The sequence below is a fragment of the Suncus etruscus genome, chromosome 9, assembly GCF_024139225.1.
Source record: "Suncus etruscus isolate mSunEtr1 chromosome 9, mSunEtr1.pri.cur, whole genome shotgun sequence".
Classification (NCBI taxonomy): domain Eukaryota; kingdom Metazoa; phylum Chordata; class Mammalia; order Eulipotyphla; family Soricidae; genus Suncus; species Suncus etruscus.
In genome coordinates this window covers 115,225,881-115,253,007 of record NC_064856.1, presented here as the reverse complement: position 1 = coordinate 115,253,007, position 27,127 = coordinate 115,225,881, and the positions used below count along the sequence as shown (strand labels likewise).

The 27,127-nt window shown below is 63.6% G+C and overlaps 1 protein-coding gene across 1 annotated transcript; it reads right to left on the bottom strand.

Moving 5' to 3' along the window:
* Window positions 1-218: 218 nt before the first annotated feature.
* On the bottom strand, window positions 219-26,564 carry MUC5B (mucin 5B, oligomeric mucus/gel-forming). The gene is made up of 52 exons (XM_049780930.1): window positions 26,162-26,564; window positions 25,586-25,636; window positions 25,204-25,465; window positions 24,989-25,103; window positions 24,797-24,884; window positions 24,497-24,603; window positions 23,126-23,327; window positions 22,857-22,982; window positions 22,228-22,345; window positions 22,006-22,144; window positions 21,279-21,389; window positions 21,130-21,199; window positions 20,759-20,896; window positions 19,978-20,142; window positions 19,481-19,575; window positions 19,269-19,395; window positions 18,672-18,927; window positions 18,257-18,309; window positions 17,745-17,845; window positions 17,476-17,627; window positions 17,120-17,258; window positions 16,719-16,829; window positions 16,147-16,326; window positions 15,690-15,929; window positions 14,926-15,082; window positions 13,671-13,799; window positions 12,983-13,127; window positions 12,818-12,861; window positions 12,516-12,713; window positions 9,925-11,080; window positions 9,328-9,814; window positions 8,671-9,257; window positions 8,124-8,629; window positions 5,141-8,077; window positions 4,853-5,034; window positions 4,590-4,761; window positions 4,233-4,489; window positions 3,943-4,129; window positions 3,614-3,839; window positions 3,202-3,374; window positions 3,044-3,113; window positions 2,857-2,957; window positions 2,626-2,657; window positions 2,301-2,481; window positions 2,079-2,183; window positions 1,791-1,828; window positions 1,500-1,616; window positions 1,310-1,396; window positions 1,080-1,199; window positions 843-894; window positions 629-737; window positions 219-423 (listed from the first exon to the last, which is right to left on the bottom strand). Exons 1-52 carry the CDS (start codon window positions 26,562-26,564, stop codon window positions 219-221), a joined length of 12,309 nt encoding a protein of 4,102 aa, XP_049636887.1.
* Window positions 26,565-27,127: the final 563 nt, after the last annotated feature.

The following is a 27,127-nucleotide window of genomic DNA, read 5'->3' as shown; positions in this document are numbered from 1 at the left end:
TTCCTTTATTTGTGAAGTTGGGGCGTGTACCCCAACACCCCAGTTCCTCCTGGGCTCCAGGGAACACCCAGGCTGCACACACACCCGTGAGGGGTCCAGTGGGCTCCCAGCATCTGGTCTGGGGCACCCCTTTGAGAGGCGAGGATCGGGGTGTGGACGTCCACCGCCTCTCCAGCCTGTGTGTCTGAGGTGGGCTTCAGAAGTGGGGAGCGGGGGTTTTAGCGAGTCAGATTAGAGATTTCGTAGGAGTGGGCGGCAGCCTCCGGCACGCATGCCTGCTCGCAGCTGCACGCATCCACGTAGGTGTAGGTGTGCTGCATGCGGGAGCCGTCGGGACAGTGCAGGGTCACGGTTCGCTGGTGCGTCCGCGTCTCACGGCAGCAGGTGCAGTGGCTCTGCATAGCCAGGGCGCCCGGCGAGTACCTGCAGCATGGCCACAGCGCCATCGTCCCGGTGCCCCGAGACCCTCCTCGCCACTCTCAGTCCACATGCACCTCGGGGTGGGGCTGTCCAGGGGTCAGGGGAGCAGCACAGCCACTGCCCACCGGGGCCGGCCTTGGGGGTCTCGGGCCCAGGTTCCTACGGGGGCTGCCCGTCCGTCCGCCCGCCCCTGGACGTGGGCCTTCACCTGGACAGGCCTGGGCAGAGGCCTTGGCAGAAGGGGACGTCGACGGCCTCCTTGGTGAAGCAGTCCCCGAGCCGCAGGACTGTGGTATTGGTGTGGACGTGGCAGGAGCCTGCGGGGAGGGAGGGCGGGTGGCATGTCTGAGGACCTGGACCTTTGGGAGGCCGAGGCCCCCAGAGCCCCATTCCAGGTAGAGCAGGACGGCCGCTCCCCTTACCTCTTTCGTCTTCCTCGCAGGTGTAGCAGCACCCAGATTTCCTCAGGATGCCCTGCGGGGGGTAGGGGGACCGAGGGCAGCGTGGGGATGGATCCTGGGCAGGGCTGGGTGTGGGAGGGGGACCCCGAGACGCTGCGCAACCTGGCCACCCACCACCGCCGGGGTGCAGGACCTCCCAGAGGGGGCCAGGCCGTGGGCCAGGGGAAGGCGGGCCTGTCCCGAGTCCTGGGCACCTACCCTGCAGCTGGACACATCTGGGCAGGCGGTGGGCCTGAGCTGCAGAAGCAGGAGCCCATTGTCGGCCTCACAGTGGTACTCGGTGCAGTTGTCCAGGCTGTTGGGCCGGGATTCCTCGGGCTGAAACGAGGCAGGCGGACGGAGGGGAGGGGAGGGGAGGCGGTGCGTGCGGGCGTGCGGGCGGGCGCCGAGGGAGGCAGGGCCGGGCGGGGCCTCCGGGTCCCCCTTACCTGCAGCAGGTTCCCGTCGGGCGTGCGGCAGTCCGACGGCAGGCACTGCCCGCAGCACTGCCCAGCGACCTCCGTGTACTGGAAGCCCTGGGGTCGAGGCGGAGGGTGAGCCCGGCTCCGTGGCCCCTTGGCGGCCGTGCCCGCCGTGATGCCCCCCTCGCCCGCCCCGCCCGCCCGGCTCGCCGCTCACCTGGGGGCAGGCGGTCGCGCAGGCGTCCCTCTCGCAGCGCACGCTGGGCTCCCCGGGACCCGCGGACAGGCAGGCGCACGTGTGGCAGGGCGTGGCCGCGGGGAAGGTGGCGCCGACCTGCAGGGGCGAGACGGGGACGCGTGACCGGCGCCGGGGGCCCCGCCCGGCCGATCTCGGGAGTCCGCGTTTCCCCGGCAGCTCCCGCCCGAAGCCCCTCCCGCCTCCTGCAGCCCCGAGGGCGTCCCTGCGAGGACCGGGGTCGGGGACGGGAGAACGCGCGCGGGCCCTTACCCCGTACACCGTGCCGTTGTATTCGCACAGCTTGGGCCCTGCAAGCGGACACCGCTGAGAGTCTGCCCAGCGCCGAGCCCCGCCCACCAGAAGCCCCGCCCACCCTCAGGCCTCGCCCAATGAGCGCCGTCCTACCGGCAGGAAAGATTCGCCCGCGCAAGCCCCGCCCACCCGTAGACCAGCCCGCCTCCAGGAGTCAACCACATGACCCCGCCCACAAGAAGACCCCGCCCCCGAAGGCTCCGTCCTATCGGAAGGCCCGCCCCGCCCGCGGCCCCGCCCACTCACGGCAGTGGAAGCGGGGGCAGCAGCTGCCGGCGTCCTGCGCGCGCACCAGCTCCTCCTGGGGCGCGCACTCGGGCGGGTCGCGCGGGCAGGCGCTGCTGTTGCACACTGCGGGGACGCGGCGCTGGCTGTCACCGGCGGCGGCTCTCCGGGCCGGGCCCGCCCTTCCCCGCCCTTCCCCGCCTTCCCCCGCCCGCCCGCCGCCCGCTCGCCCGGCCCGCTCACCGCACAGCGTCTCGGGGCAGCACGGGTTGTCGGCCCGCGGCCGCGTCACGGCCACGAAGCCGTCCAGGGCGCACTCGGCCGGCAGGTCCGGCTCGGGGCAGGTCAAGGCCGAGCAGCGCACCGACGCGGGGCTGCCCGCGCACTCGCACTCCTGGCAGTTGCTCACCCAGCGCTCGCCGGGCTGCGGGAAGGCAGGCGGGGGGACCCGGCCCGCCCGTCACCCACGCGCCCGGCCGCCCGCCCCAGCCGCCCTCCTGCCCGCCCCCCCCAGCCCCAGCCCCTGGGCACCGCCCGCCCTCCTGCCCCTCGGGGCAAGGCCACTCACGAATTTGGGGTACCCGTCCGGTCCCACGCAGGCTGCAGGGGACAGGGGACAGCAGACGTCACTGCCACTGGGCAGCGGGAGCCCGGGTCTGCCCTCGCCACCACCCCAGGGCTGCGGCCCAGCGCAGGGGCCACTGTGGGAGGCGCCTCAGGGCCAGACTCCCTCCTGACCGGGGCTGACCCGCACCCCGCCCTCAGACGCCCGCATCCCGTCCCCAGACGCGGCACTCACGGCACTGCGGCACGCAGACGTCCGTGTGCGCGTTGAACAGCATCTGGCCTTCAGGGCAGAAACAACCCTCCGCCAGGGCAGTGCCCACGGGGCTCTGGGTCCTGGAAGAGGCGGACACGGCGAGTGGCCTGCGGCCGGGGTCCTGGGTGCCCCTGACCTGCCAGGGCCCGCTGCAGCGCTTGCTCACCTGGAGTCGCAGGTGGGCTGTTGGACGGGGCCGCAGGCGTCGTACACTTTGCCGGGTGGGCAGGGCAGGTCTGGGGACAGGCGATGGGCGTCAGGTGACCGATCGGCCAGTGGCCCCACCTTCACATTACAGCCGGGCCCCCACGGCCCCCCACTCACTGCACAGCCCGTTGGTCTGGTTCCTCCAGTCCCCGCACACGCCCCGGGCCCGACACAGAGCAGCATAGGCCTCCAGGCTCTGGCAGGGCGCGGCTGGGCTGTGGCAGCTGTCGCTGAGGCAGGTACTGAGGAAGGGCTCCGGCGGGATGAGTTCCCAGCACTCGGCGAACACCCTGGGAATGGGGCACGGTCAGCCCAGGGCCCCTCGGACCCTGGACCTGCCAGTCCCAGGATGCACTCTGTATTTTTGGTTTGCTTTTGGGCCACACCCAGCCGTGCTCAGGGGTCACTCCTGGCTCTGCTCTCAGAAATCACTCTCAGCAGGCTCAGGGAACCAAATGAGATGCCACAGATTGAACCTGGGTCCACTGTGTCTGCCACGTGCTATTGCTATGGCCCCACCGGGACTCACTTGTTCAGCAGCAGCTCACACAGCGGTTCTGGGGGGCACAGAGTGGACGAGGGCGTACTGGGCGCCGGGGACGAAGTGCTGGTAGGGGGTGGCGGGCTGGGCACGGCCCCGCACCCCTCCTTGCTGCTCTCAGGCACCAGCCAGGAGCCGGCCATGTCCTGGCAGCTTGCAGCCACTGTGCCATCTGGGCGGCGACACTCGTCTGCCTGATTGTTGGTGCAAGTACCTGTCGGGGACAGACCCGATGACCTGGGCTCTGAGCACCCTTGCCCGGCCCGAGGGCTGCCCACCACCTGGCCCTGCCTGCCCCAGCTCCACGCGCCGCTCACCGCACTGGCCCTCTGTGTTGTGGCCAAAGCGGCCAGCAGGCAGTTGGATCTGGAAAACCTTCCCGTCAAAGGTGATGCTGACGCCGATGTCAGGGATCTCAAGGCTCATGACCATGTTGGACCCGGCCGACACTGTCACACCATGTTTGCTGAAGCTCTCAGTCACCCGTGTCTGGTCGAACAGAATCTGGAGCACCGGGTGGGGAAGTCAGAGGGGGGTGCCCACTGGGCCTTGCCTCCTGCCCCTTGCCCTGAGCCACTCTGCAGCTCCTCTGAGCTCCCACCCTCACCAGGCTCTCCTGCTGGCCTCCGGGGCCAGCCGTGGTGGTGAGGACGACCTCCGTGGACTGATACAGCACACGGAGGGCGCGTGGGCAGCGGGCAGCGGCGGGTGAGGCGGCACAGAAGGCATTGTCCAGCAGGACGCTAAAATTGCCGTGGCGAGACCGGATCTCCCGCACCAGGACGTAGGTACAGTTGTCGGAGAAGGAGTAGCTGGTGCCGTCGAAGGTGGTGAAGTGAGAGTCCCCCCAGCCGCTGCAGGAGCCTGTGGGATGGCAGCATGTCAGGGGTGCTCCGGGGATGACTAGCCCAGGGACTCCCCACACCCCAACTCCCAGACCTGGGGTGTCTGCACCTCCACTCACACTCGCACTCATAGTGGTAGTCGCATGGCTCGTCCTCACGGCTCACTTTGATGGGCAGGCGGCCACTCACGCATGACACAGGGGGCACGGGTGTGGGCTCCAGCAGGACAATGTGGTTGTGGCCCTCACAGCGGGCCACCGTGCAATCCTCCAGCGTCCAGGTCTCGTTTACCTGCCACAAGGCAACAAGAGTGCTGTGGGCGGGGGACCGGCTGCACGGTGCCCCGAGGGAGAGCTCCAAGGGCCACAGGAAGGGCACGCACCTGTCTTGGAGGGTCGACAAGGTCGCAGCCCGGAGGCGGGGAGGGTGGGGACTCAGAGCTAGGGGGTGTCGGGGGCGAGGGGCTGGGGCAGGGGTCTTGGAAGCGGTCGATGGAGCAGTCCTGGTTGCAGATGGCGTAGAAGCGGCAGCCGGCCCGGTCCGTCTGGTTGTACACCACTTCCCCTATGAGAGGCGCCGTCAGCCAATGGCCCAAAGAACATGGACCAAAGAATGCAACCGGAGCGGAGGCAAGGATGGAGCTGCAAAACTGGGGGTGAGGGGCACTTACCGGGGCGGAAGAGCTGTCCAAAGGCCTGGCAGAAGCAGTGTGAGGTGGGAAACGGGGTGCTGGCACTGGTGGGAGGCTGTGGGCTGCTGAGGATCGTGGGGTTCACAGGAGAAAGGCTGACGCCAGGTCGGCTCGTGGAGGTGGCCCTGGTAGTGGGCACCACGGAGATGCCGGCACTAGAGGAGGAGACCATAGTGGTGGACACTGCAAATGTGCTGGCAGTGACTGTGGAAGTGGCACCCGCGACCGTGGTGGTGGCGGCAGCTGAGCTGGCGCAGTGGCTCGGGTCGCAGCAGAGCAGGCGCACGTGGTAGTTGTGACAGTAGTGCAGAGGCGGAGGCTGCAGGTAGTTGCGGCACACCAGCCCCACGCGCACGTCGCACTGCACCACCTGGTCCAGCTCCTCCAGCGCCGCCTGTGGCCGCAGCTCCGAGCGGCACTGGATGTCCTGCGGGCGCTCGCAGAAGTCGTGGCCGGCTGCTCGGAGGACCCCCAGAGTCTCGAAGTCGCCCCCGTCAGGGCCGGGCGTGGGGTAGTCCTCGTCGAACCAGTCAGTCCATGTGCACCGGGGTGTGCAGCCAGGGCTGGTGGAGGTGGCCAGGGTGGACGTGTTGGAGGCAGGCGATGAGGGCAGCATGGTCCCTGCAGAGGTGCCCGTGACCAGAGAGACTGGGGTGCTGCGGAGCGGGGTGGTTGAGGGCTGGTGGGAGGTGGCACTGGTGGACATGCTGGGGCTGGTGGGAGAGAGACTCGGGACAGAGACTCTTTCTGTGGTCCTGGGGGAGGAGGGTCGGGTCTGCATGGTGGACTTGGTGGCAGCTGGCGTGGCTCGTGGCGAGGAAGGTCCTGCCTCTGTGGTGGATTCAGTGACACTTGATGTGACACTCGGAGAGGAGAATCTTGTCTGTGTTGTCGGCTTCATAGTACTTTGCGTGGCCCCACGAGAGGAAGGTACCGTCTGGGTGGTAGATTCGGTGGCACCTGGTGTGGCCCCAGGTGAAGAAGGTCCTGTCTCTGTGGTTGACTTGCTGGCAGTGGGTGTGACACTCGGAGAGGAGGGTCCTGTCTGGGTGGTGGATTTGGTGGCAGCTGGCGTGGCTCGTGGAGAGGAAGGTCCTGCCTCTGAGGTGGATTCGGTAACTGTGGGTGTGACACCCGGAGAGGAGGGTCCTGTCTGCGTGGTTGACGTAGCACTTTGCGTGGCCCCACGAGAGGAAGGTACCGTCTGGGTGGTGGATTCGGTGGTGGTTGGTGTGACACTCGGAGAGGAGGGTCCTGTCTGCGTGGTGGACAACGAGGCAGTTGGTGTGGCCCCAGGGGAGGAGACTGGCTGCTGGGTGGTGCCCGGCGCGCTTGACCCTGGCCCCTCCGAAGTGGTCCGGCCAGTGGGGGGTGCCGGGGAGCTGGCACAGTGACTGTAGTCGCAACACTGCACACGCACATGGTAGTTGAGACAGTTGCGGCCCCAGGCCTGCCAGCTGTTCCTGCAGATGAGCCCGTAGTGCACGTCGCACTGCACCTCCTGGCCCAGCTGCCACAGCGGCACCCCTGGGAAGAGGACAGCCTCGCACTCGATGGCCGTGGGCTGGGCGCACAGCTGGCCGTACACGCTCTCCAGGTGGTAGTAGGTCTCGATGTCACCACCGTAGCGGCCAGGCAGGGGCTGGTCCGAGTCCAGCCAGTCGGACCACGAGCAGCGGGGCTGGCAACCAGGGGTGGTCCGGCTGGGGCTGGTGCTGGGGGTCGTGGGCGGCAGTGCAGGGGTGGTAGAGACCGGCGGGGACCCAGTGCGAATACCTGGGGTGAGTGTGACCGTGGCGGTGGCGGTGGCAGCAGTGCTGGGACAGTGGATGGTGTCGCAGCAGAGCACTCGGATCTCATAGTTGAGGCACATCTTGAAGCGGCCTTGCTGGTCACGGTTGTGGCATATGAGGCCATCTTGCAGCCGGCACTGCACCGCCTGGCCCAGCTCCTCAAGAGGAACATCAGGCAGGGCCACCGCGCGGCACTCCAGGGCCACAGGCTTCTCGCATAAGTCCCGGCCGGCAGCTCGGATACTGGCGTAGGTCTCGAATTCACCGCCGGCAGCGCCAGGCACCGGGCTGCTCTCGTCCAGCCAGTTGGACCAGGAGCAGCGGGGCTGGCAGGCTGTGGTGCCACTGCCAGGGGTCAGGAGTGGCGTCGTGCGCGTGAGGCCCGGGGTGCCCGAGGCTGGGGAGGGGCCTGAAGTTGTGCCCACGTGAGTGTGGGATGGTGGGAGGGAACCAGTGGTCAGTTCCGTGCTGGCACTGGTTGAAGTCGTGCTCGGTGCAGCACTTCGGGGCTGGGGTGTGGTTCCAGGGGACCCTGCTGGGGATGGAGGTTGGGTGGGGATGGTGGCCGTGGTGGTGGGAGCTACAGGTGTGCTGGTGACGGTGGAGGAGCTGGCTTTGGTGCTGGGTCCCATGGAGGTGCTGGCAGTAGTGGAGGAGGTGGGGATGGGTGTAGACACTGCAAATGTACTAGCAGTGACAGATGAAGTGGCACCCGCGACCGTGGTGGTGGCGGCCGAGCTGACGCAGTGGCTCAGGTCGCAGCAGAGCAGGCGCACGTGGTAGTTGTGACAGTAGCGCAGAGGCGGAGGCTGCAGGTGGTTGCGGCACACCAGCCCCACGCGCACGTCGCACTGCACCACCTGGTCCAGCTCCTCCAGCGCCGCCTGTGGCCGCAGCTCCGAGCGGCACTGGATGTCCTGCGGGCGCTCGCAGAAGTTGTGGCCGGCTGCTCGGAGGACCCCCAGAGTCTCGAAGTCGCCCCCGTCAGGGCCGGGCGTAGGATAGTCCTCATCAAACCAAGCGGTCCACGTGCACCGTGGTTTGCAGCCAGAGCTGGTGGAGGTGGCCAGGGTGGGCGTGCTGGAGCCAGGCGAGGATGGCAGTGTGGTCCCCATGGAGGTGCCTGTGACCAGAGAGATGGGGGTGCTGTGGAGCAGGGTGGTCAACACAGGGGTTGTCTTGGAAGACTTGGGTGATGCGTTCCGGCTGGTGGTCGTCTGGGAGACTAGCGTGGACAAAGACATCATGGATGTGGATGGTGTGGATGGGACTGGCGTGGATGTGGCTGTTGTGGACGTAGCTGTTGTGGATGAAGCTGGCGTGGATGGGACTGGTGTGGATGTGGCTGTTGTGGATGTGGCTGTTGTGGATGAAGCTGGCGTGGATGGGACTGGCGTGGATGGAGCTGATGTGGATGTGGCTGGTGTAGAGAAAGCCTGTGTGGATGGAGCTAGTGTGGATGGGGCTGCTGTGGACGTGGCTGTTGTGGATGAAGCCAGTGTGGATGTTGCTGGTGTGGGTGTGGCTGTTGTGGACATGGTTGAAGTGGACACAGCTGCTGTGGACGTGGCTGTTGTGGATGAAGCCAGTGTGGATGTTGCTGGTGTGGATGTGGCTGTTGTGGACATGGTTGAAGTGGACACGGCTGCTGTGGACGTGGCTGTTGTGGACAAAGCTGGTGTGGATGGGGTTGGCGTAGATGGGGCTTTTGTGGACGTGGCTGGTGTGGATAAAGCCGGTGTGGATGGGGCTGGCGTGGATTGGGCTGTTGTGGATGAAGCTGGTGTAGAGGGGGCTGGAGTGGATGGAGCTGTTGTGGATGTGGCTGCTGTGGATATGGCTGGCATGGACGTGGCTGGTGTGGAAGAGACCGGCACAGCTGTGCTGGGCTTCAGGCTGGTGCTGGCATGCGTGGCTGCCGTGCTGGGGCAGTGGCGATAGTCGTCACAGCAGAGTACGCGGATGTTGTAGTTGAAGCACATGTGGAAGGTGCCATTCTGGTCCTTGTTCCTGCACACCAGCCCCACTTCCAGGCTGCACACGAGCACCTGGCCGATCTGGTCGATGCTCACCTCGGGGTAGTTCTCTGCCCGGCACTCTATCTTCTGCGGGTTCGGGCAGAGCCGCCCCCCTGCCGCTCGGATGTTCTCAAATGTCTCCATGTCCCCACCCTGGACGCCTGAGGTGGGGAAGTCCACGTCCAGCCACTCTGTCCACTCACACTTGGGCTGGCAGCCTGTAGTCCCTCTGCTGGTGATGGCCTCGGTGGTGGTTGGCACCGTCTGTGTCCTCCCTGTGCTGGTCTCCACATGGGATGGGCTTGGTGAACCCACTGGCCTGGTGCTGGTCAACAGATGAGATGGGGTTGGTGACCCTCTTGGCACTGTGCTGGTCTCCATGTGGAAGGAGGTTGGTGAGCCCCTTGGCACTGTGCTGGTCTCCAAGGGGGATGCAGTTGTTGATCCTCTTGGCATTGTGCTGGTCTCCATGTGGAAGGAGGTTGGTGAGCCCCTTGGCACTGTGCTGGTCTCCAAGGGGGGTGCAGTTGTTGATCCTCTTGGCATTGTGCTGGTCTCCATGTGGAAGGAGGTTGGTGAGCCCCTTGGCACTGTGCTGGTCTCCAGGGGGGGTGCAGTTGTTGATCCTCTTGGCATTGTGCTGGTCTCCATGTGGAAGGAGGTTGTTGAGCCCCTTGGCACTGTGCTGGTCTCCAAGGGGGGTGCAGTTGTTGATCCTCTTGGCGTTGTGCTGGTCTTCAGGGTTGGCACAGTTGGTGACCCTCTTGGCATCGTGCTGGTCTCCAAGGGGGGTGCAGTTGATGAGCCCTTTGGAGCCGTGCTGGTCTGTCTCAACTGAGCACCTGTTGCCGGACGTGTTGTAGATCTGTGCACTGTTACCAACTCAGGGGTAGGTTCCTGTGAGGACCCGCCGGTGACTCTCTGTGTTGTGGTGTGTCTCGGATGGACCGACGTGGTTTCCAAGTAGCTGGGTGTCTTGGAGCTGGGCGCAGAGGTGGGATTCCCCATGGTAGTTGTCACCATCCTTTCTGGGGGGCTGGGGGACAGTGACGTGGCTTGGCCCGCAGGTGTCCAGGGGGTGGTTCTGGACTCTGTGGCTGGTGGCTTTGTGGTGGCTGTGGCAGAGGGGACAGTGGTAGTGTTGGTTGCGGTGCTAATTGTGGTGGTAAATGTGGCCTCACTGACCATGGTGGTGGTCTCCCCACTGGCCATGGTGGACGTTCCCTTGCTGGCCATGGTGGTGGTCACACCACCAGCCTTGGTGGTGGACATTTCCCTGCTGACCATGGTGGTGGTCACCCCACTGGCTGTGGTGGTTGTGACCCCACAACGAGTGTCACAACACAGCATCCGGACCAGGTAGTTGTAGCACATCTTAAACGGACCCGGCTGCTCCTCGTTCCTGCACACCAGGCCAAAGCTGACGTTGCAGTGGACACGCTGGCCCAGCTCCTCAGCCGTCCAGTGAGGGAAGTTCTCTGCTTGGCACTCGATATCCTGCGGCTGTGCACATACATCCCCTCCCGCTGCCCGGATTCTGTCGTATGTCTCCGTGTCCCCGCCGGCCTCCTCCGACTGGGGGTAATCTGTATCGAACCACGGTGTCCACTGGCACTGGGGCTGGCAGGAGGTGGCCTCTGGGGTCCCGCTGGTGGCAGGCACGGCGGATGGGGTCGGTGATGAGGAGTCCCAGGCCCGGGTAGGCTGGGACTCAGAGGCAGTCACCTCGGTGGTGCTGCTGCCGAGTGTGGGTCCCGGCGTGCTGGGTGTGGTAGAGCTTTCGCAGGGCACATAGTCACAGCAGAGCACCCTGATCTCATAGTTGTGGCACAGCGGGGGGCTCTGTTCACTGTTACGGCATGTCAACCCCCGTGTCGGGCTGCAGTCCACACTCTGCCCCAGCTGCTCTAGCGGCACATGGGGTATTTGCTGCGCCCGGCACTCCACGCCAGCCGGTGCTTCGCACACTGCATAGCCTCGCTGCCTGAGGTTCACGAAGGTCTCGAAGTCTCCCCCTTCCATGCCTGGCTGCGGGCGGCTGCTGTCGTACCAGTCAGACCACTGGCAGAACTGGCGCACACACACAGTGGAGGCGGTGGATACCCAGCCTAGAGGTGGGGAGATGGGCAGGAGGACTGAGTCAGTCTCCTCTAGCAGGACCCCAAGCCTTTTCTTTTAATGTCAAGAAAATGCATCACAGGCCCAGAGAGATAGCACAGAGGCATTTGCCTTGAAATCAGCCGATCCAGGACCTAAGGTGGTTGGTTCGAATCCCAGTGTCCCATATGGTCCCCTGTGCCTGCCAGGGGCGATTTCTGAGCAGACAGCCAGGAGTAACCCCTGAGCAACGCCGGGTGTGGCCCAAAAACAAAAACGAAAACAAAAAAGAAAGAAAACAAAAAAGAAAATGCATCACATAGTTGATATAACCAATCATAATACATTTGTTTCGAGATAAGGCAAAGCAAAGTTATTGAAAAAATAGAAAGAAAAGCTAAAAAATAAAATGGAAGAGAAGAAAAAAGAAGAAAAAGTTCTTTTTCTTTCTGGGGCCGGAGCAGCAGCACAGCAGTAGGACATTTATTTGCCTTGCACGCAGCCGACCTGGGACGGACTCAGGTTCGATCCCCGGCATCCCAATAGGGCCCCTAAGGCTGCCAGGAGCAATTTCTGAGCATAGAGCCAGGAGTAACCCCTGGGTGCCACCAGGTGTGGCCCAAACACCAAAATAAATAAATAAAAGTAATAAATAAATAATTTTTTAAAAAGGCATTTGCCTTTCATGCAAAAGGATGTGGTTCAAATCCCAGCATCCCTTATGGTCCCCTGTGACTGCCAGGGGCGATTTCTGAGCATAGAGCTAGGAGTAACCTCTGAGCACTGCTGGGTGTGACCCAAAAACAAAAAAAATTTTTTTAAAAAAGAAGAAAAGGTTCAGTAGCAAGTATATTTGTTTTTTGGTTTTTGTGTGTGTGTGTGTGTGTGTGTGTGTGTGTGTGTGTGTCTTCTTTTTGTTTTTGGTTTACGGATCACACCCAACAGCGTTCAAGGGTTATTCCTGGCTCTATGCTCAGAAATAGATCCTGGCAGGCTTGGGTCCATATGGGATGCCGGGATTTGAACCACCGTCCTTCTGCATGAAAGAAAGGCAAACGCCCTACCTCCATGCTATCTCTCCGGCCCCCATAGCAAATATATTTGTAAAAATGATTGTATCTTTAATAAAATCATTAATACAATAGCAAAAAATTTAGTGAGCTCTTTTTTAAAGATAAGAGATAAAATACAATAAAAATGGTGTGTGTGTCAGTTGTTTGCATAGGCATAGCAAAATATGGGAGAAATGGAAAGGAAAAACCTTTGGCCTCAAAACAGGGAGACCTTACCCATCAAGCATCCTGGCATAAGACCAACTCCAGGCTCTAAGGACCTCGAACCTTTGCAGGGTCATTCCGCTCAGCTCCGCCCTCACCCCAAGACAACACCACACTCTGTGGGGCTTGCGAAGATCGAGGTAGGACCGGCATGTCCCCCCTAACTTACCTGTCGTGGTTGGGGACGCTGTGGTGGTGGTGAAGGCGAAGGGCGTCGTGGCTGGTGTTCCGGGACATTCCACGACCTTGCGGATGATGGTGCCGTTTTTCCCGCACACCGCCACCAGGCAGGCGCCCAGCCCATCAGTCGTGTTGTAGATGACATCTTCATACCCGTAAATTCTCCCCTCGTAGGTGCAGGTGCAGGCTGTGTGTGTGTGGGGGGGGGAATGTTATGCAGGTGGCAACTCTCTCAGAGGCTCCAGTCCCAGCTCCAAATTCCCACCACGGTCACCACTGGCCCTTGCTTACCCTCGAGACTGTAGGTGCACTGGACTCCTCCAGGAGTGCAGTTGCTGTGGGGAGAAGCACATCACCAAGGTCAGCCAGCCCAGGGAAGCATCGCTCTCCTGTCTGACCCCTTCCAGCCTTGCACCCCGCCTCCCACACTGGTGTCCGCTGCCCACAGCCCCTCACCAGCGCTGGCAGTTCTCGGTCGAGGGAATGTCTGTTCCAATTTCATAGTAGTTGTCCTGCTGGTCATAGCAGCCACACTGGGCCACGCAGCTCATCTCCTCCTCGCTGAAGAATGGTTTGCTGGGAGGGCACTTGGGGTAGCAGCCTGCAGCAGGCATGAGGCGGGATAGAGTTGGTGCCACCCAGTCCACCCTGCCCTCCCATCTCGCCCCTTCTTTTATTTATTTATTTATTTATTTATTTATTTATTTATTTATTTATTTATTCGGTTTTTGGGCCACATCTAGTGGCTCTCGAGGCTTTCTCCTGGCTGTGCTCTCAGGAATCACTCCTGGAAGACTCAGGGAGCCTTATGGGATGACGGATTGGCTTGTGCAAGGCAACCACCCTCCCTGCTGTCCCATTGCTCTAACTCCATTGTTGTTCTGGCTTGGGGGCCACACCCGGTGGTGCTCAGGAGTTATTCTTGGCTCTGTGATCTTGCCAGGAATCACTCCTGGCAGGCACAGGGGGCCCTGTGGGATGCTGGAGATTGAACCTGGGTCAGCCATGTGCAAAGCAAATGTCCTCTCCACGGTGCTATAGCCCTGGCCCCTCCTTGCTGCTGGGCTGCAGTCTGTGATGCTTGGAGCCCTAGTTGTTTTCCCATGGCAGGATATTCCCCCTAGGTTCCCGGTCAGCGTCTCACCTTCCAAGCCAGGCAGGTCCATCAGGCAGCGACTGCTGGGGTTGCGGCAGGTCTTCAGGCAGGGGGCCCCACAGGGCTCGTAATGCCACTCACACTCTCCGTGGGGATTGTAGTAGTCACAGAACAGGGCTGAGCACATAGGACACAGGCTCAGCCCCTGATGAGCCTGCTCAGGTTCTCCCAGGAGGAGCATTTTGTCTTGGTCCCAGCCCTCATTCAACCATCCTGTCTAGAGATACCTACTCCCTGACACATTGTTTTGGGTTTAGGGCCTCATCTGGCAGTTCTCAGGGGTTCCTCCTGGCTCTGCGCTCAGTAATCACTCCTGACAGGCCTGGGAGACCCTATGGGATGCCGGTATTTGAACCACCGTCCTTCCTGGGTTGGCTGCGTGCAAAGTAAACACCCTACCGCTGTGACACCTCTCTGGCCCCATCCCTCTCTGATATTTTTGACACGCCAGTGTCACTCAAGAGTTCCTCCTAGCTCTGTACTCAGGAATCACTTCTGCGGGCTCAGGGGGCCCCTATGGGATGCCAGGAATCGAACCTGGGTTGGCCGTATGCAAAGCAAGTGCCCTTTCCACTGTGCTATCGCTCTGTCCCCTGGTCTCTGACTTTCATGCACACACATGAACTGCGTGCGTGATGGTACCTGTGTGTATGCACACACGTGCTGGTTGCATCTCGTCCCACCTGCACCGTTTAGCACCACAGACAGAGCCAACCACCGGCACCACGGACAGAGTTCACCCCAACCCATGCACAGCGATTCAGCACCAGGGACAGAGCTTAGGCACAACCCAGGAGGCGGTTCAGCACCAGGGAGAGAAGGTCCCACAGCTAGGGACAGCTCTGAGCCACCTGCCACCACATTCGGGGTTGCAGACGGAGCCTCCATCCCCGTGGGTTCAGCACCAAGGACAGATACCACACCTGCCCCAGCAGTGCAGACAGACTGATCCATCCCAGACAGAACCATTCAGCAGCAGGGACAAACCCCACCATCAGCACCGCTTCCACGGAAAGAGCTGACCCATCCACCCCCAGGCACCAGAGCTGTCTACACAGTGCTGGCCTGCATGATGCTCGCCTATACGGTGCTCTCTGCACCTTGCACATAGCCACCTCCGCTGTGCCTTCAGCACTGCAGACAGAGCATAGCCATGCTGGGCCAGGGGCTATTCCAGAGAGGACCCCGTCAGCACTGTGGACCTGGTCCCACCCTTCAGAAACGCAGCCTGACCCCCACTCACGGCAGATTTCAGGCGTCCTCCAGGACACGCACACGCCCACGTCGTGGCAGGCCTGGGCGTAGGCAGCCACGGCGGTGCAAAAACACTCGCAGTCACCGCCCGAGTCGCAGGCACAGGCGTCGCTCACGCAGGCCTCGTAGTACTTAGTGGGGTCAACCTGGGAGCCAGGACAGTCCCCGTGGGCATCCTGGCCGGGCATCCCCACCCTGGTCCTCGGACACAGTGACAGTCGAGGATGGAACCCCTCCACCTTCTCTGGTCACTCTACTCTCATCCTGTCCTGCTCCCTCCCTGCCTCTGCTTGGTCCCTCCGTTGATGGGCACCTGAATTCTGGCCACTGTGTGGTGACTCTGACCTGAAGGGGCATCATGGGGAACTGGGGACCCCCCCCATAGCCACATCTGCCTTCTTTATGCTCCCACCCTTCACCCTCCTGAACCCAGAGCAGGCCCTTGGTGGGGCCCTTGTTCAAGCAATAGGGAGGATCCCAAGGCTGCTCAGCAACCTCCCACACCCAGGAGGTTCTCAGAGTCGAGGCTATGGGGAGCTGCACTTCTCATTCTGGCATTCTGGGGGGCTGAGACTGAGGGGGAAGAACAGGGAAAGGGGCAGGGAGGCTGGGCGCCCTCTGGTGGCAGGTTCGGGTCTGCGCCATGCACCTTGGTGGTAGAGGTCTGGCCTGGGCCACACGCGCTCCTCCCTCAATGCGCCTAGCACAGACCTAAGATTGCCAGCCGCCAGCCCGGAATTCCTGTTAGCTCACCTGGGAGTGGCAGGCGGCGAAGGTGGCGCTGTTGATGAGGCTGCACTGCTTCTGTGCCCAGGACTTGCGGTAAGGGTTGGCCACACAGGGGTCCCTGGGGGAGGGCGCATCTGGGCAGGATGGGGAGAATTTCCAGCTGTTGCCAAACTCCAGGGCGTTGCCCACCACGGACTGGCCCCGCGTGGTGAAGTCGTTGAAGGCCTTGTCGTCGAAGTTCCCGCAGAGTCCGCAGACCCGACCCTGTGGGTGCAGAGGCCAGTGAAAGGGTGGGGAGCTGATGGCACGGGCACAGCTCTGGTCGAGGGGACAGTGAGGAACTGGCCAGACAGGGGTGAGTTGGGAAGGGCAGGGCGCAGGTCCAGAGTGCAGACAGCAGCAGCCACACGCAAGGCTCCTCCCTAGTGCCCCAGTCTTGGGCTCCTGCCCACCCCACACCTGCCACGCGCCCACCCCTTGCCTTGTATTTCTGGCTCAGCCGGATAAACACGCTGGTCCGGCGATCCCAGGACAGCACCAGTCCCTGGCGCGTCTCCACCACCAGGTAGATGCCCATGAGCCGAATCTTGTAGGGCAGATCCTTGCCTGGTCCCCTCTGCACCACTTTGTGGGTCCCGTCGTGTAAAATCAGCTCGTGGCTCTGCAGAGGGGCACATGGGAGCTGAAGGGCCGGCCCCAGGACTCTTTTCCTTGAGATCGCCCCTTTCTCTCTGGGGAACCCCAAGGGTGATGCCTGACCACAGCCCCGAAGGTGGCTACGTCCTGCTCCCAGCCTGTGCGCATGACCTCCCAGGGTCAGCTGGGAGGGCCCCTGGCATGGATGACCTGGGCTCACAGGGGACCCGAGTCTGGTGAGCTGAGTCCTCAGGGAACGGGGGACCCAGGAAGAAGCCGGGCCGGGCTGGCATAGCCTGGGACACCACGAGGCACAGGACCATGAGGGGCTTCTGTGCCTACGTTCTGGACTCTGGGACTCCATGGAGGGGAGATTTGATTCTATCGGGAGGGAAATGGGGAGGGGTGGCCCCTCACCTCCAGGAAGATCTTGATGGCTTTGGAGCAAGTGACGCCCGTGGTCCCACAGGGGACGTTCTCGGTGACGATGCGGAAGGTTCCGTTGGTTGTGCTGTTGCCACAGTGGTCCTGGAACAGGACAACAGGTCAGGGCATGGCCTGTGGAGGCAGGGGTGCGGAGCAAGGGTGCGAGGTGGAGGCCCAGGGTAGGGGTGTGATCAAGGGTCCTGAGCAGGGGTGCAGGAAGTGGGTCCTGGGTAGGGGTGTGGGGTGGAGTTCCAGGGCAGGGGTGCAGGGTGGAGGTCCAGGTAGGGTGTGGTCATAGGTCCTGAGCAGGGGTGTGGGAAGGGGGTCCAGGGCAGGGGTGTGTGTAGGGGGCCCAGAGCAGAGGTGCAGAGCATCTGCGGGCCCTGGCACACCTGGGCCAGTGTGTACTCGCAGCTGCCCTCGAAGCTATAGCGCTCGCGGTCAAAGGTGATGAAGTGCCCGTCCCCGTAGACCACGCAGGTGCCCAGGCAGGGCAGGTGGCTGCACTCCCACCGCCGGTTCTTGCAGGTGCTGTGGGGCATCGGGTGCTCACGGGGCTGCAGTGGGGCCCATCAGGGACCAGCCCCTCCAGTCTGAGTGACCATGACATTCCCCACTATGAGGGACTCAGTGAGGTCAGCCTGCAGCAACTGGGACCGCCCCACCAACGTTTTCCCCTAACACACAGCCCAGCTTACAGAGTCTGTCCTCCCCCTCCCAGACAGCCCCCTGCTCCTCTGGGGCCCACCAGGTGTTGCAGTCCACCCGGATGGTGTCGCCAGGCTGGTAGGTGGCCTCGTTGTGCAGACAGGGACAGTCCTCCTCGGCCACGCAGCCTCCGTTCCCATCAGACACCAGGCCCAGCGGACACACGCAGCCGGACACGCAGTGTGTGCTGAACTGTGGGCAAGGGTAGCAGGGCTGTCAGCCATGGAAGGTACAGCAGGGACAACAGGGCCATCAGCCACCCCCAGGACAGTGGGGACCAGGTTGGGGTGCAGCCTCGGGGACACTCACACAGTCCACGTCCAGCGTGTGGCAGCTCCTGAGGCACTCAGCTCCCGGGGTGCCCGCCGAGGTGTTGCTGCAGTCCAGGTACACCATGGGCGCCACGCAGCCTGGGGAGAGTGATTTGAGGGGGGGGGGCCCAGGACACCCCACCAGACTGGCAGATCTGAGATCCAGTCACAAGCACCAACAGTTTTTCCCCAGGGGATTCGGGTGCCAGGCAGCAGCTGGTGAAGGGCATGTTGTGGGGCGTGTGTTGGTGGGTGGGACCACACTGGATCTGGGTTGCTGATGGGTGGGATCTGCTGGTGAGCTGGGGCAGAGTATGGGCAGGGCAGGGTTGGAGAGAGGGTTTTGTCGGGGGTGGGACTGACATATGGGTGGGTTGGGGTGGTGGTGGGGTCAGAGTAGGGGTGGGGCTCGGTGGATGGATCAGACTGTGGGAGGTGCCTTGCAGGTGGGCGTGGTCAGGCCATGGAGGGTTTGTTGGTGGACGGGGCAAGCCAGGTCGGGCCTCCTACCTGTGCTCTGCTCTTGGGCTCCCAGGCAGCTTAATTTGCCGTTGGAACAGGAGCTAGGACAGAGGACCCCAGTTTCAGCCCGCCACCACTGCCCCCCACATCCAAAACTTGCCTGGTTGGGCACTGACTGGAAGGGGGCTATGGAGGCCCAGAGGCTCCTGGGAAGGAGAGGGGCTGTGGGGATGGGTGGGAGACCCCCACCCCACCCATGGCCCAGCTGCCAGCTCCTGCCCTTCCCATCTGTCCTCTGTGGATGGACCTTGCGCCCTCCTCAGCATCCCTTAGTCAGGGGCAGATCCCAGGAGAGGTCGTGGACAGATGCCTCCAGCGGCCTTTGGGAGCCCCTGCGTCGTCCCAGAGCATCACTGGGACCCTCGGCAGGTGGCAGCAGGCACGTCTGGGGCTCGGTTCTCACCACACGATGCCATTGTCATGCAGCACCTCGCCAGGCGCCACCACGGAACCCCGAAAATAGCAGGGGCAGGCCTCGGCAGGTACACAGGCGCCTGCGTCATCCAGGAAGGTGCCCGGGGGGCAGGTGCAGCCATCCACGGGCACGAAGTCCACAGCGCAGGTCACATCGGCCTGGCTCAGGGCACGGCAGGTGGGCGGGCAGCTGTCCACCACGTAGGCGTAGCTCTGGGACTTGGGGCAGCCACTCATGTACTTGGCTGGGGACAGACAGGGGACAGTTAAGTGTGTTCCAGACAACTTACCCCATCTCTGTCTCTCTCTGTATTTCTCTGTCTCTCTGTGTCTGTCTCTCTGTTTCTGTCTCTCTGTCTCCTGTTTCTTTCTATCTTTGTCTCTCTGTCTCTGTTTCTCTTTCTTGTCTCTCTCTGTCTCTGTCTTTTGATCTGTGTCTATGTCTCAATCTGTCTCTCTCTGTCTCTGTCTCTCTGTGTCTCTGTCTCTCCCTCGTCCACCCTCTGCTGGTGCCTGGAACAGAACCCCAGTTCCCTTGAGTCCCGAGTGGGTGTGGAGAGCCCCTGGGCAGCCCAAGGCCACTCACTGCAGACGCCATCCCTCCAGCCGTCCAGCAGCACTCCCTTGGCCGCGCAGGCATGCACGTAGGAGGACAGGGCCGCACACATGCAGTCCTCAGTCCTCTCACAGTTACACGTGTCAAACAGGCAGTTCTGGGGGCGGGCGGAGCGTCAGGGCAGCTGCCCCCTTTCCTCAGCCAACAGGGGCTGCCCCCCCAACAGCACCAGGGGTTCTCACCGAGTGGAAGGGTGCGGGGTTGACCACAGCGTGGCAGGCTGCAAAGATGCTGGTGGGGTGTGTGAGGAGCGCGCACCAGTGTCGGGCGTAGTTTTCTGGGGGAGGACAGAGGCTGGAGTCGGGCTCTTCTTCTCTTCCACCCCCCCCCCCAGCTACACCAGGATTCTCAAGGGTTCACAAATTTGGGTTTTTTGGAGGGGCACACCCAGAGGCCCATGGGGATTACTTCTGGCTCTGTGATCAGGTATCACTCTTGGCAGGCTTGGGGACTCTATGGGATGCCTGGGATCAAACCCGGATCTCAGTGTGCAAGGCAAATGCCCTCCACGCTGTGCTATCCCGCCAGCCCCAAGAAAGTGCCCTTTCTTCTCAGCTGGCCCCTTCTAAAACGTGGGTCTCCCTCCAGAGCCCCCAATTCCCACCCAGCCCTCCCCCACCCAACCCACAGGCAGCCCCCAGCCCTGCTCAATCTCCGGCTCCCGGAGGGTTGGGGGTACCGTTCTCCACGCTGAGGGAGCAGGGGTCCTCGAAGCTGTTCTTCACGTTGGGGCAGGCGGCCTGGGTCTTCCAGGTGTTGGCGAAGGCGGCGGCCGTGCCCTCCACCACGCCGCTGAGCGCACGGAAGTCATCGGCCTGGTTCTGGTTGAAGTTCCCGCAGAGGCCTGGGGTGAGGGGCAGTGGGTCAGAGCTAGCACCTTATGAGGGACAGCAGCTGCCCCCCAAGCTCCACTTCCCTCCAGCCCACCTGCAGATGCCAAAACCTGAGCATGGTCCTTTCCCTGCCCTGAGGACTTGGGCCAGGCCTCTAGGCCCAGCCTCATCCCTGACCCCACGCCTGACCCTGGCCTGTCCTTGTTCGTGCTTCTGACACTGATTCTGGCCCCACATCTGGCCTGGACCTGCCCCAATTCCAAGTCCCACTCCTGGACTGAGCCCCACCTTGGATTCCAGCCCTGCTGTTGGTCTGGCCTCGGCCCCAAACGTGACCCACTACAAGCCCCCCCCACACCATACATAACCACACCCTAAATAGGACCCCTCCCATCACCCACATTGTCTGGCCACGCCCCCAAACGTGGTCCCACCTATGAGTCCAGTCTGCATTAGGCCTAACCGTGCCCCCATACGTGGCCCACATTGTGTCTGGCCCTGCCCCAAACATGCCACACACTATCTGGCCCCACCCTTAAACATGAACCCACCAGGAGCCCTGCCCAGAGGGTGTCTGACCACTCCCCTAAACATAGTTTGCCTGGCCCAGCCCACAGCCCCCCTTACCGCACATCTGGCCCCGGTGCTCAGGGAGCAGCTGCAGGAACACCTGCATGAGCGGCACCAGCTGCACCTGGACCTGCAGCCCGAGGGCCGTGTTGAGCAGGATGAAGAAGGACGTGGGCATGAAGATGGTGATGTTGGCTGCGGGAAGGTTGCGTCGTCAAGAGCCGCCCGCATGGGGCCTGGGCCCTGCAGGCTCCGTCCAGGTCGAACCCGAGGTACCACACTGGCTCCTGGGAACCTGGCCCCAGCGAGCGAGGCCCGAGCAGGCAGGAGCAGTGGGCTGGGGCCCACAGTCAGCCCCGGGATGCTCTGGAGTCGACACTGAGGCAGCTCCAGAAGTGGCCGGCTGGAGGCACCGGGAGCGGACTCACCTGCGGACACGGGCAGCTTGGTGTAGATGCTGTTGATGAACACGGCGCCGTTGGCCTGGATCCGGATGGTCTGCGGGTGCGGAGCCGTCAGATGGGGTGGGCGGCCCCCGGCCCGGCCCCAAGCCCCCTGCCCTGGCGTCCAAGCTCACCGTGTCCCCACCGTCCAGGCTGAGCGTCACGGCCTTCAGGCAGGTCTCGGTGTCGGTCAGGCCACACTGGCGCAGCTCGGCCAGGACGGTGAAGCTGCCGCCTTCGCACCTCTGGGGGCGGGCAGAGGGAGCCGGTGGGTGTCGGGAGGGGACATGGGACAGCGGTCACTGTGCCCTGCCCTGCTCTTCCCCTTCCCTGCCCTTCCCCTTCCCCTTCCCTTTCCTCTTCCTCTTCCCTTCCCCTTCCCTTCCCCTTCTCTGTCCTTCCCCTTCCCTTCCCCTTCCCTTCGCCTTCCCTTCGCCTTCCCTTCCCCTTCCCTTCCCCTTCCCCTTCTCTGTCCTTCCCCTTCCCCTTCCCTTCCCCTTCCCTTCCCCTTCCCTTCGCCTTCCCTTCCCCTTCCCCTTCCCTTCCCCTTCCCTTCCCCTTCCCCTTCCCTTTCCTCTTCCTCTTCCCTTCCCCTTCTCTGTCCTTCCCCTTCCCCTTCCCTTCCCCTTCCCTTTCCTCTTCCTCTTCCCTTCCCCTTCCCTTTCCCTTCCCTTCCCCTTCCCCTTCCCTTTCCTCTTCCCCTTCCCCTTCCCTTCCCCTTCCCCTTCCCCTTCCCTTCCCCTTCCCTTCCCCTTCCCCTTCCCTTTCCTCTTCCCCTTCCCCTTCCTCTTCCCCTTCCCCTTCCCTTCCCCTTCCCCTTCCCCTTCCCCTTCCCCTTCCCCTTCCCCCTCCCCTTCGCACCTTGGCCAGCACGTAGGCGCAGTGGCCGTGCAGGTCGTAGAGCTTTCCGTCGAAGGTGGCCACGTGGGTCCCGCCGCGCACGGCGCAGCTGGCGGGGCACGGGAGGTCGCGGCAGCGCCACCGGCCTTCGGCGCACGTGCTGGGGAGCAGAGGCCGGTGAGGCGGGACGGGGCTCGGACCCCACTGGGCCCAGGCGGAGCGGGCGGCGCCGGCCTTCCTTACCAGGAGCTGCAGCGGGCGTCCAGGGCGGCGCCGGGGGCGTAGGCGCGGCCGCCGTGGGCGCAGGGGCAGCGGCTCAGGGCCACGCAGCCCGCCCCGCCGACGTCGTCCCACACGGTGCCTGCAGGGGGCGGCCGCGAGTCAGCCGCGAGGGGCGGGGCCGCCGGCGGGGTGGGCGGGGCGATGCAGGGGTGGGAGGGGTGTCGGGAGAGTGGGCGGGGCGACGCTGGAAATGGGCGGGGCTACCCAGGAAGAAGCGGGGTGATCCGGCAAGTGGGCGGGGCAGCCCAGGGAGAGGGTCGGCGGGTCGGGGAGAGGGAGAGCGAGCGGGGCGATGCGGGGCCAGGCGAGGCGACCCCGGGAGTGGGCGGGGCTACTCAGAGGGAGGGCGGGGCCACCAAGGGAGTGGGCGGGGCCATCCAGAAAGGGGCTGGGTGGTTCGGGAAGTGGGCGGGGCAGTCGGACAGCCGGACGGGCGGGTGATTGGGGAGAGGGCGGAGCCGTGCCGGGATAGGCGAGGCGACCCCGGAAGTGGGCGTGGCTACCAAAGGAGTGGGCGTGGCTGTCTGTAAGCGGGCGGGGTTGTCTAAGGAGGGGCGGGGCGACCAGCCGAGGCGGGGCCTCGCCCTCACCTTCGGGGCAGAAGCAGCCGTCCACGCAGTGGTCCTCGCAGAGCTGCGATCGCTCGGGGTTGGAGCAGGTGTCGGCGCAGGGCGAGCCGCACTCGCGGTGGCGCATGCCGAGGGGACAGGCGGCGGCTGGAGAGGGAGCCGGTTGCCCGCCGGGCCTGGCACCCCGCGCCTGCCCCCCGCCAGCCTCCCCGCCCCCCGCGGCCCGGCCCCCCAGCCCCGGCCCCCGGCCCCGCCCGGCCCGGCCCGGCCCCAGGACTGCGGGTGCTCACGGCAGAGGTCGGGGCTCCTCCAGTCCCGCGGCTGGCCCCCCGCGTGGGCGCACTGGCGGGAGTACTCGGCGAAGGTGGCGCAGGGGCAGGACGGGCAGCGGCAGCGGTCCTGGGCGCAGGCGGCCACGTAGGGCTCCGGGTCCACCAGCGCGTGGCAGGGGCTGAAGGCCGGGCCGAGCAGGGTGCGGCGGCAGGACTGCTCCTGGGGGCACGGGGCAGCTGGGCGGCGGCTCCCCAAGACCACCGGCCGTCCCTGAGCTGGGCCCTGCCCTGCCCGGCCCCAGGTCCGGGCCCTACGATGCTCGCCCTGGGTGCCAGCAGCCCAGGCACAGGGGACAGGAGACAGGTCCCTCCGTCCGCCCCGTGGGCCCGGTGCTGCTGTGATGACCCCTCAACCGGTCCTCGTTTAAGAAAGCATACGGACAAGGACGCACGCTGGGCCCATTGGTGGAGGGAGGTTGAGGCTGGAGGTGGGAAGGGTCCTGACTCCCTGTGTGTCTCAAGTTCAGCTAGAAGGACTCCGCAGATCACTATGGTTTCAGTCAAATAAAGTTGAAAAAGGAAAAAGCATGGGGCCGCTCGGAGCCATGGTGCAAGCGGTAAGGCATCTGCCTTGCCCGCGCTAGCCTAGGATGGACCGTGGTTCCATCCCCGAGGCCCGCATATGGTCCCCCAAGCCAGGCGCGATTTCCGAGCACAGAGCCAGGAAGACCTGTGAGCGTCACTGGGTCTGGCCCAAAAACCAGAAACAAAGGAAAAAGCAAACATGATGGTTGGGGCTGGTGTGACGGCACAGCAGGGAGTTGGCCCTGCTACACAGCCTACTCGGGTTCAACTCCGGCATCCCTTAAGGTCCCCCAAGCCTCCCAGGAGTCGCCCCTGAGCATCGCCCAGTGATGCATCATCCTGAACATGGCCCCAAAACAAGAAGCAAACACTCCCACGAGGGTCCTGCAGTTTCCGGAGGGCAGTTGCAACTTGCAGGCAGTTTTCACTAGTGAGGACTTCCTGAGCATCCCACACCTGTAGGATCTGCGTGCATGTGCCGGCCCCTCGATGGACACGTGTGCACGGTCTACATGCCTAGGACAGGCTTGTGAAGGACTGGCTCACCACAGGGAGGGGGGAGAGCCTTGTGACTTGCTGTCCAGAGCTCTGCCCAGGAAACCGAGTCACATGCTCAGCTGCCCCTTGGGGACTCAGAGGGGCCTGGAGTGGGCAGGAGTTTATTGCGGGCAGGGCCTTGACCATTGGCAGGGCTGGACTGGGTGGAGCCTGAAGGGGGTGGGGCTGGGACAGGGCCTGATGGAGGCAGGACCTGGACTGGGCAGGGGTGAGGGTGAGGGTCCTGGGCAACCCCGGGACTCTCACCTCATCTGTGCAGTTGTCCGCTGACGAGGGCAGGGGGTCCTGGCACTGCTCTGTGGGTCCGTCCATCTTCTGCAGGTTCCCAAACTGGAGGGGTGTCAGCTTGGCATCTGGGGAGAAGACACTCATGGGGTCACTGAGGGGTTCGGAGCAGGGCAGTGTTTGGGGGGACCCCCACTCCTTCCAGGCCTAGGGGCCCGGGCACTTTTCTGAGTGGCATCATTGGCTGGATACTCCCCCCAAACCAGTCCCAAGACCCACCTACCCCAGAGCCCGGTGTCCAGCTGGGGGGTCCCCACTTACTGTGGGCATAGAACTCATTGGCCGGGAGCCCGTTGAAGTCTCCACACAGGCCGCACGTCTGGTTGCTGTACTTGGGGTCCAGTTCCAGCTGGGGGAGGCAGGGGTCAGTTTGGGGTGCCCAGCAGGGGGCTTCCCTGGGGCAGGGTGGGGCAGCCTGCATGCTGGAGATAGGCGGACTGGAGTCGTTCTCACCAGGGCGCTGTCCCCGCCGTTCCACATGAAGGTCAACACCAGCCGGACACTGATCTTGATGTAGCTGCCGCTCTGCTCCACCAGGAGGCCGGCGCGGCCGAATGGGAGCTCCTCCCTGGACAGCCCTGGTTGTCATTGCCTGGACAGGGGCCTCCTCCTCTTCCTCCTCCTCTTCCTTCTCTTCCTCCTCTTCACCCTCCTCACCCCCCACTCACCGCTGCCCGTCCACGATCACCGAACCGTTGGACGCTTCCAGCACCAGCCCCTGGCTCCGGAGCACCACGTGGGTGATGGTGGGCCTGGAGCTGGCCCAGCCGCGACGTAGCTGCAGGTTGAAGTCCTCGTAGGCGCCGCCACAGTGCGAGGACAGCACGTAGTTGCACAGGCCCGGGAAGCGGAAGATGGCGCCGTCGAAGGTCTTGTAGTGGAAGTCGCCCCACGTGCTGCACACCCGGCCATTGTGCGCGGGATTCGGGGCTGCGGGAAGGCGAGGTGGTCTCGGGTCTTACCCGACTCCCAGCCCCCTCACTCCAGCTGCCCGCCTCCCCAGAGACCCAGAGATCCCGCATCAGGACCCCCAGGGTGACCCCCACTTACGGCTGATGGTGGGGAAGAGAAGGGAGGGAGGGACGAAGGTCAGCTGCTGAGCTGCAGGGGACAGGCAGGTCATGCACATGCAGGCCCCCAAAAGGGCTCGGTCTCCTCCACCCTGGGGCCCTGCTCCACCCCAGGGAGCTCTCCAGAACAGGGAGCCCCTTTTGGACTCCCCTGCCTGCCCCCACACACTCCTGCACTGGGCTTTCTGACCTCTTGCCACCAGTTGTATACGTATGTAGGGGAAAAGGAAGGTGTGTGTGTGTGTGTGTGTGTGTGTGTGTGTGTGTGTGTAAGGAGGTGCAAAGTGTGTGCACGGGTGTTTGGGGTGTGGTGTGTGCATTGATTAGGAGGTGTGACGTATGTGTAAGTGTGAGGTGTGAAGTCTGCACTGAATGGTGTAAATCACACACGAGTGGGTGAGGGGGTGTCTGCAAGCATGTGGGAGGGTTTGAGTCTGGTCCGAACCTAAGTTCTTTTTGACCCCTGCCCTCCACGTGGGCAAGACAACTCAAGGGGTCGATGGCGTGTGGCTGATGGGGGTGTCCACATGCCCATCCCCACCCCACCCCTGCTTACCGTAGTCCATCCTCCGAGGGCCCATGGGGACCTGTGCACCTGCCCAGCTCTGCTGAGCTTCCTGCTGGGTCTCTGCGGAAGAGGGAGTTCGGGTGTGCCTCCGAGGCCACGGGGCAGGGGTCACCAGGGGTGACGAAATCGGGCTGTCCCACGGAAAGTTCCGGCAGGGACCCGCGCCAGTGGCCTTGCGCTGACCCCTGCTGCTACGTGTGCCCAGGACAGGCCACCAGGGATGGTGCAGGAACAGGCCTTGGCACTGCTGCCCGACTGGGGAGGCCTGGTCATGCACGTGTCCCTTGTTGAGGACAAAGACCCACTTTGTTGGGGACAAGGACGCACCGGGAGGCCTCCAGGCCCAAGTGAGAAGAAACTGAGACCCACGCCAACTCCTCAGAGCCGTCATGGCGGGTGGGGGCCAAGCAGGGCTCCCTGTGGCTCAGTGGGGCCAGGTTGGTGTGTCTGTCCCATCCCCATGTCCAGCAGCAGGAGCCCAGGGGGCTGGAGACTCTGACTCCCCTCGACACCCCACTCAGAACCGCAGGATTGGCCTGAAACCAGCCCCCAGGCCACGGGCTGCTCCCTTGGCCACTGTCCCTAGGCCAAAGCCCCATGCGCAGACTGGCACTCCAGCAGGGCCCCCCACCAGTCTGCTTCCTGCAGAGTGACTTCAGGGTGTCCTCTGGGAAAGCCCCAAGAACTCCCAGCTGGTAGGCACACCCCAGCTCACAGCTCTTTGCCTCTGCCTAGGGGGAGAGAAGGGTTGCCCTGATCATAGCCTGGGGAGAGGGAACGCCAGCATGCGTATTTGATGTGCCCTCTGGGGAAGTACAGGGACTTCCTGTCCTTGAGAAGACAACCAAACCACATGGCAGGTGGGCAGGGGATCAGGCGGGCAGATGATGGAGGTGCAGTTTCCAGGACACCCCTAGAATCTGGAGGAAAACCCTCCCTGGAAAGTGGGCCTGG

Coding starts and splice junctions, on each gene's coding strand:
- MUC5B (XM_049780930.1), bottom strand. CDS start 26,564: ATGACGGCTCTGAGGAGTTGGCGTGGGTCTCAGTTTCTTCTCACTTGG. Junction 25,466..25,585: donor TCTCTTCCCCACCATCAGCC/GTAAGTGGGGGT, acceptor GCCTTCCCGCAG/CCCCGAATCCCGCGCACAAT. Junction 11,081..12,515: donor AGCGTCCCCAACCACGACAG/GTAAGTTAGGGG, acceptor CCCCACCTCTAG/GCTGGGTATCCACCGCCTCC.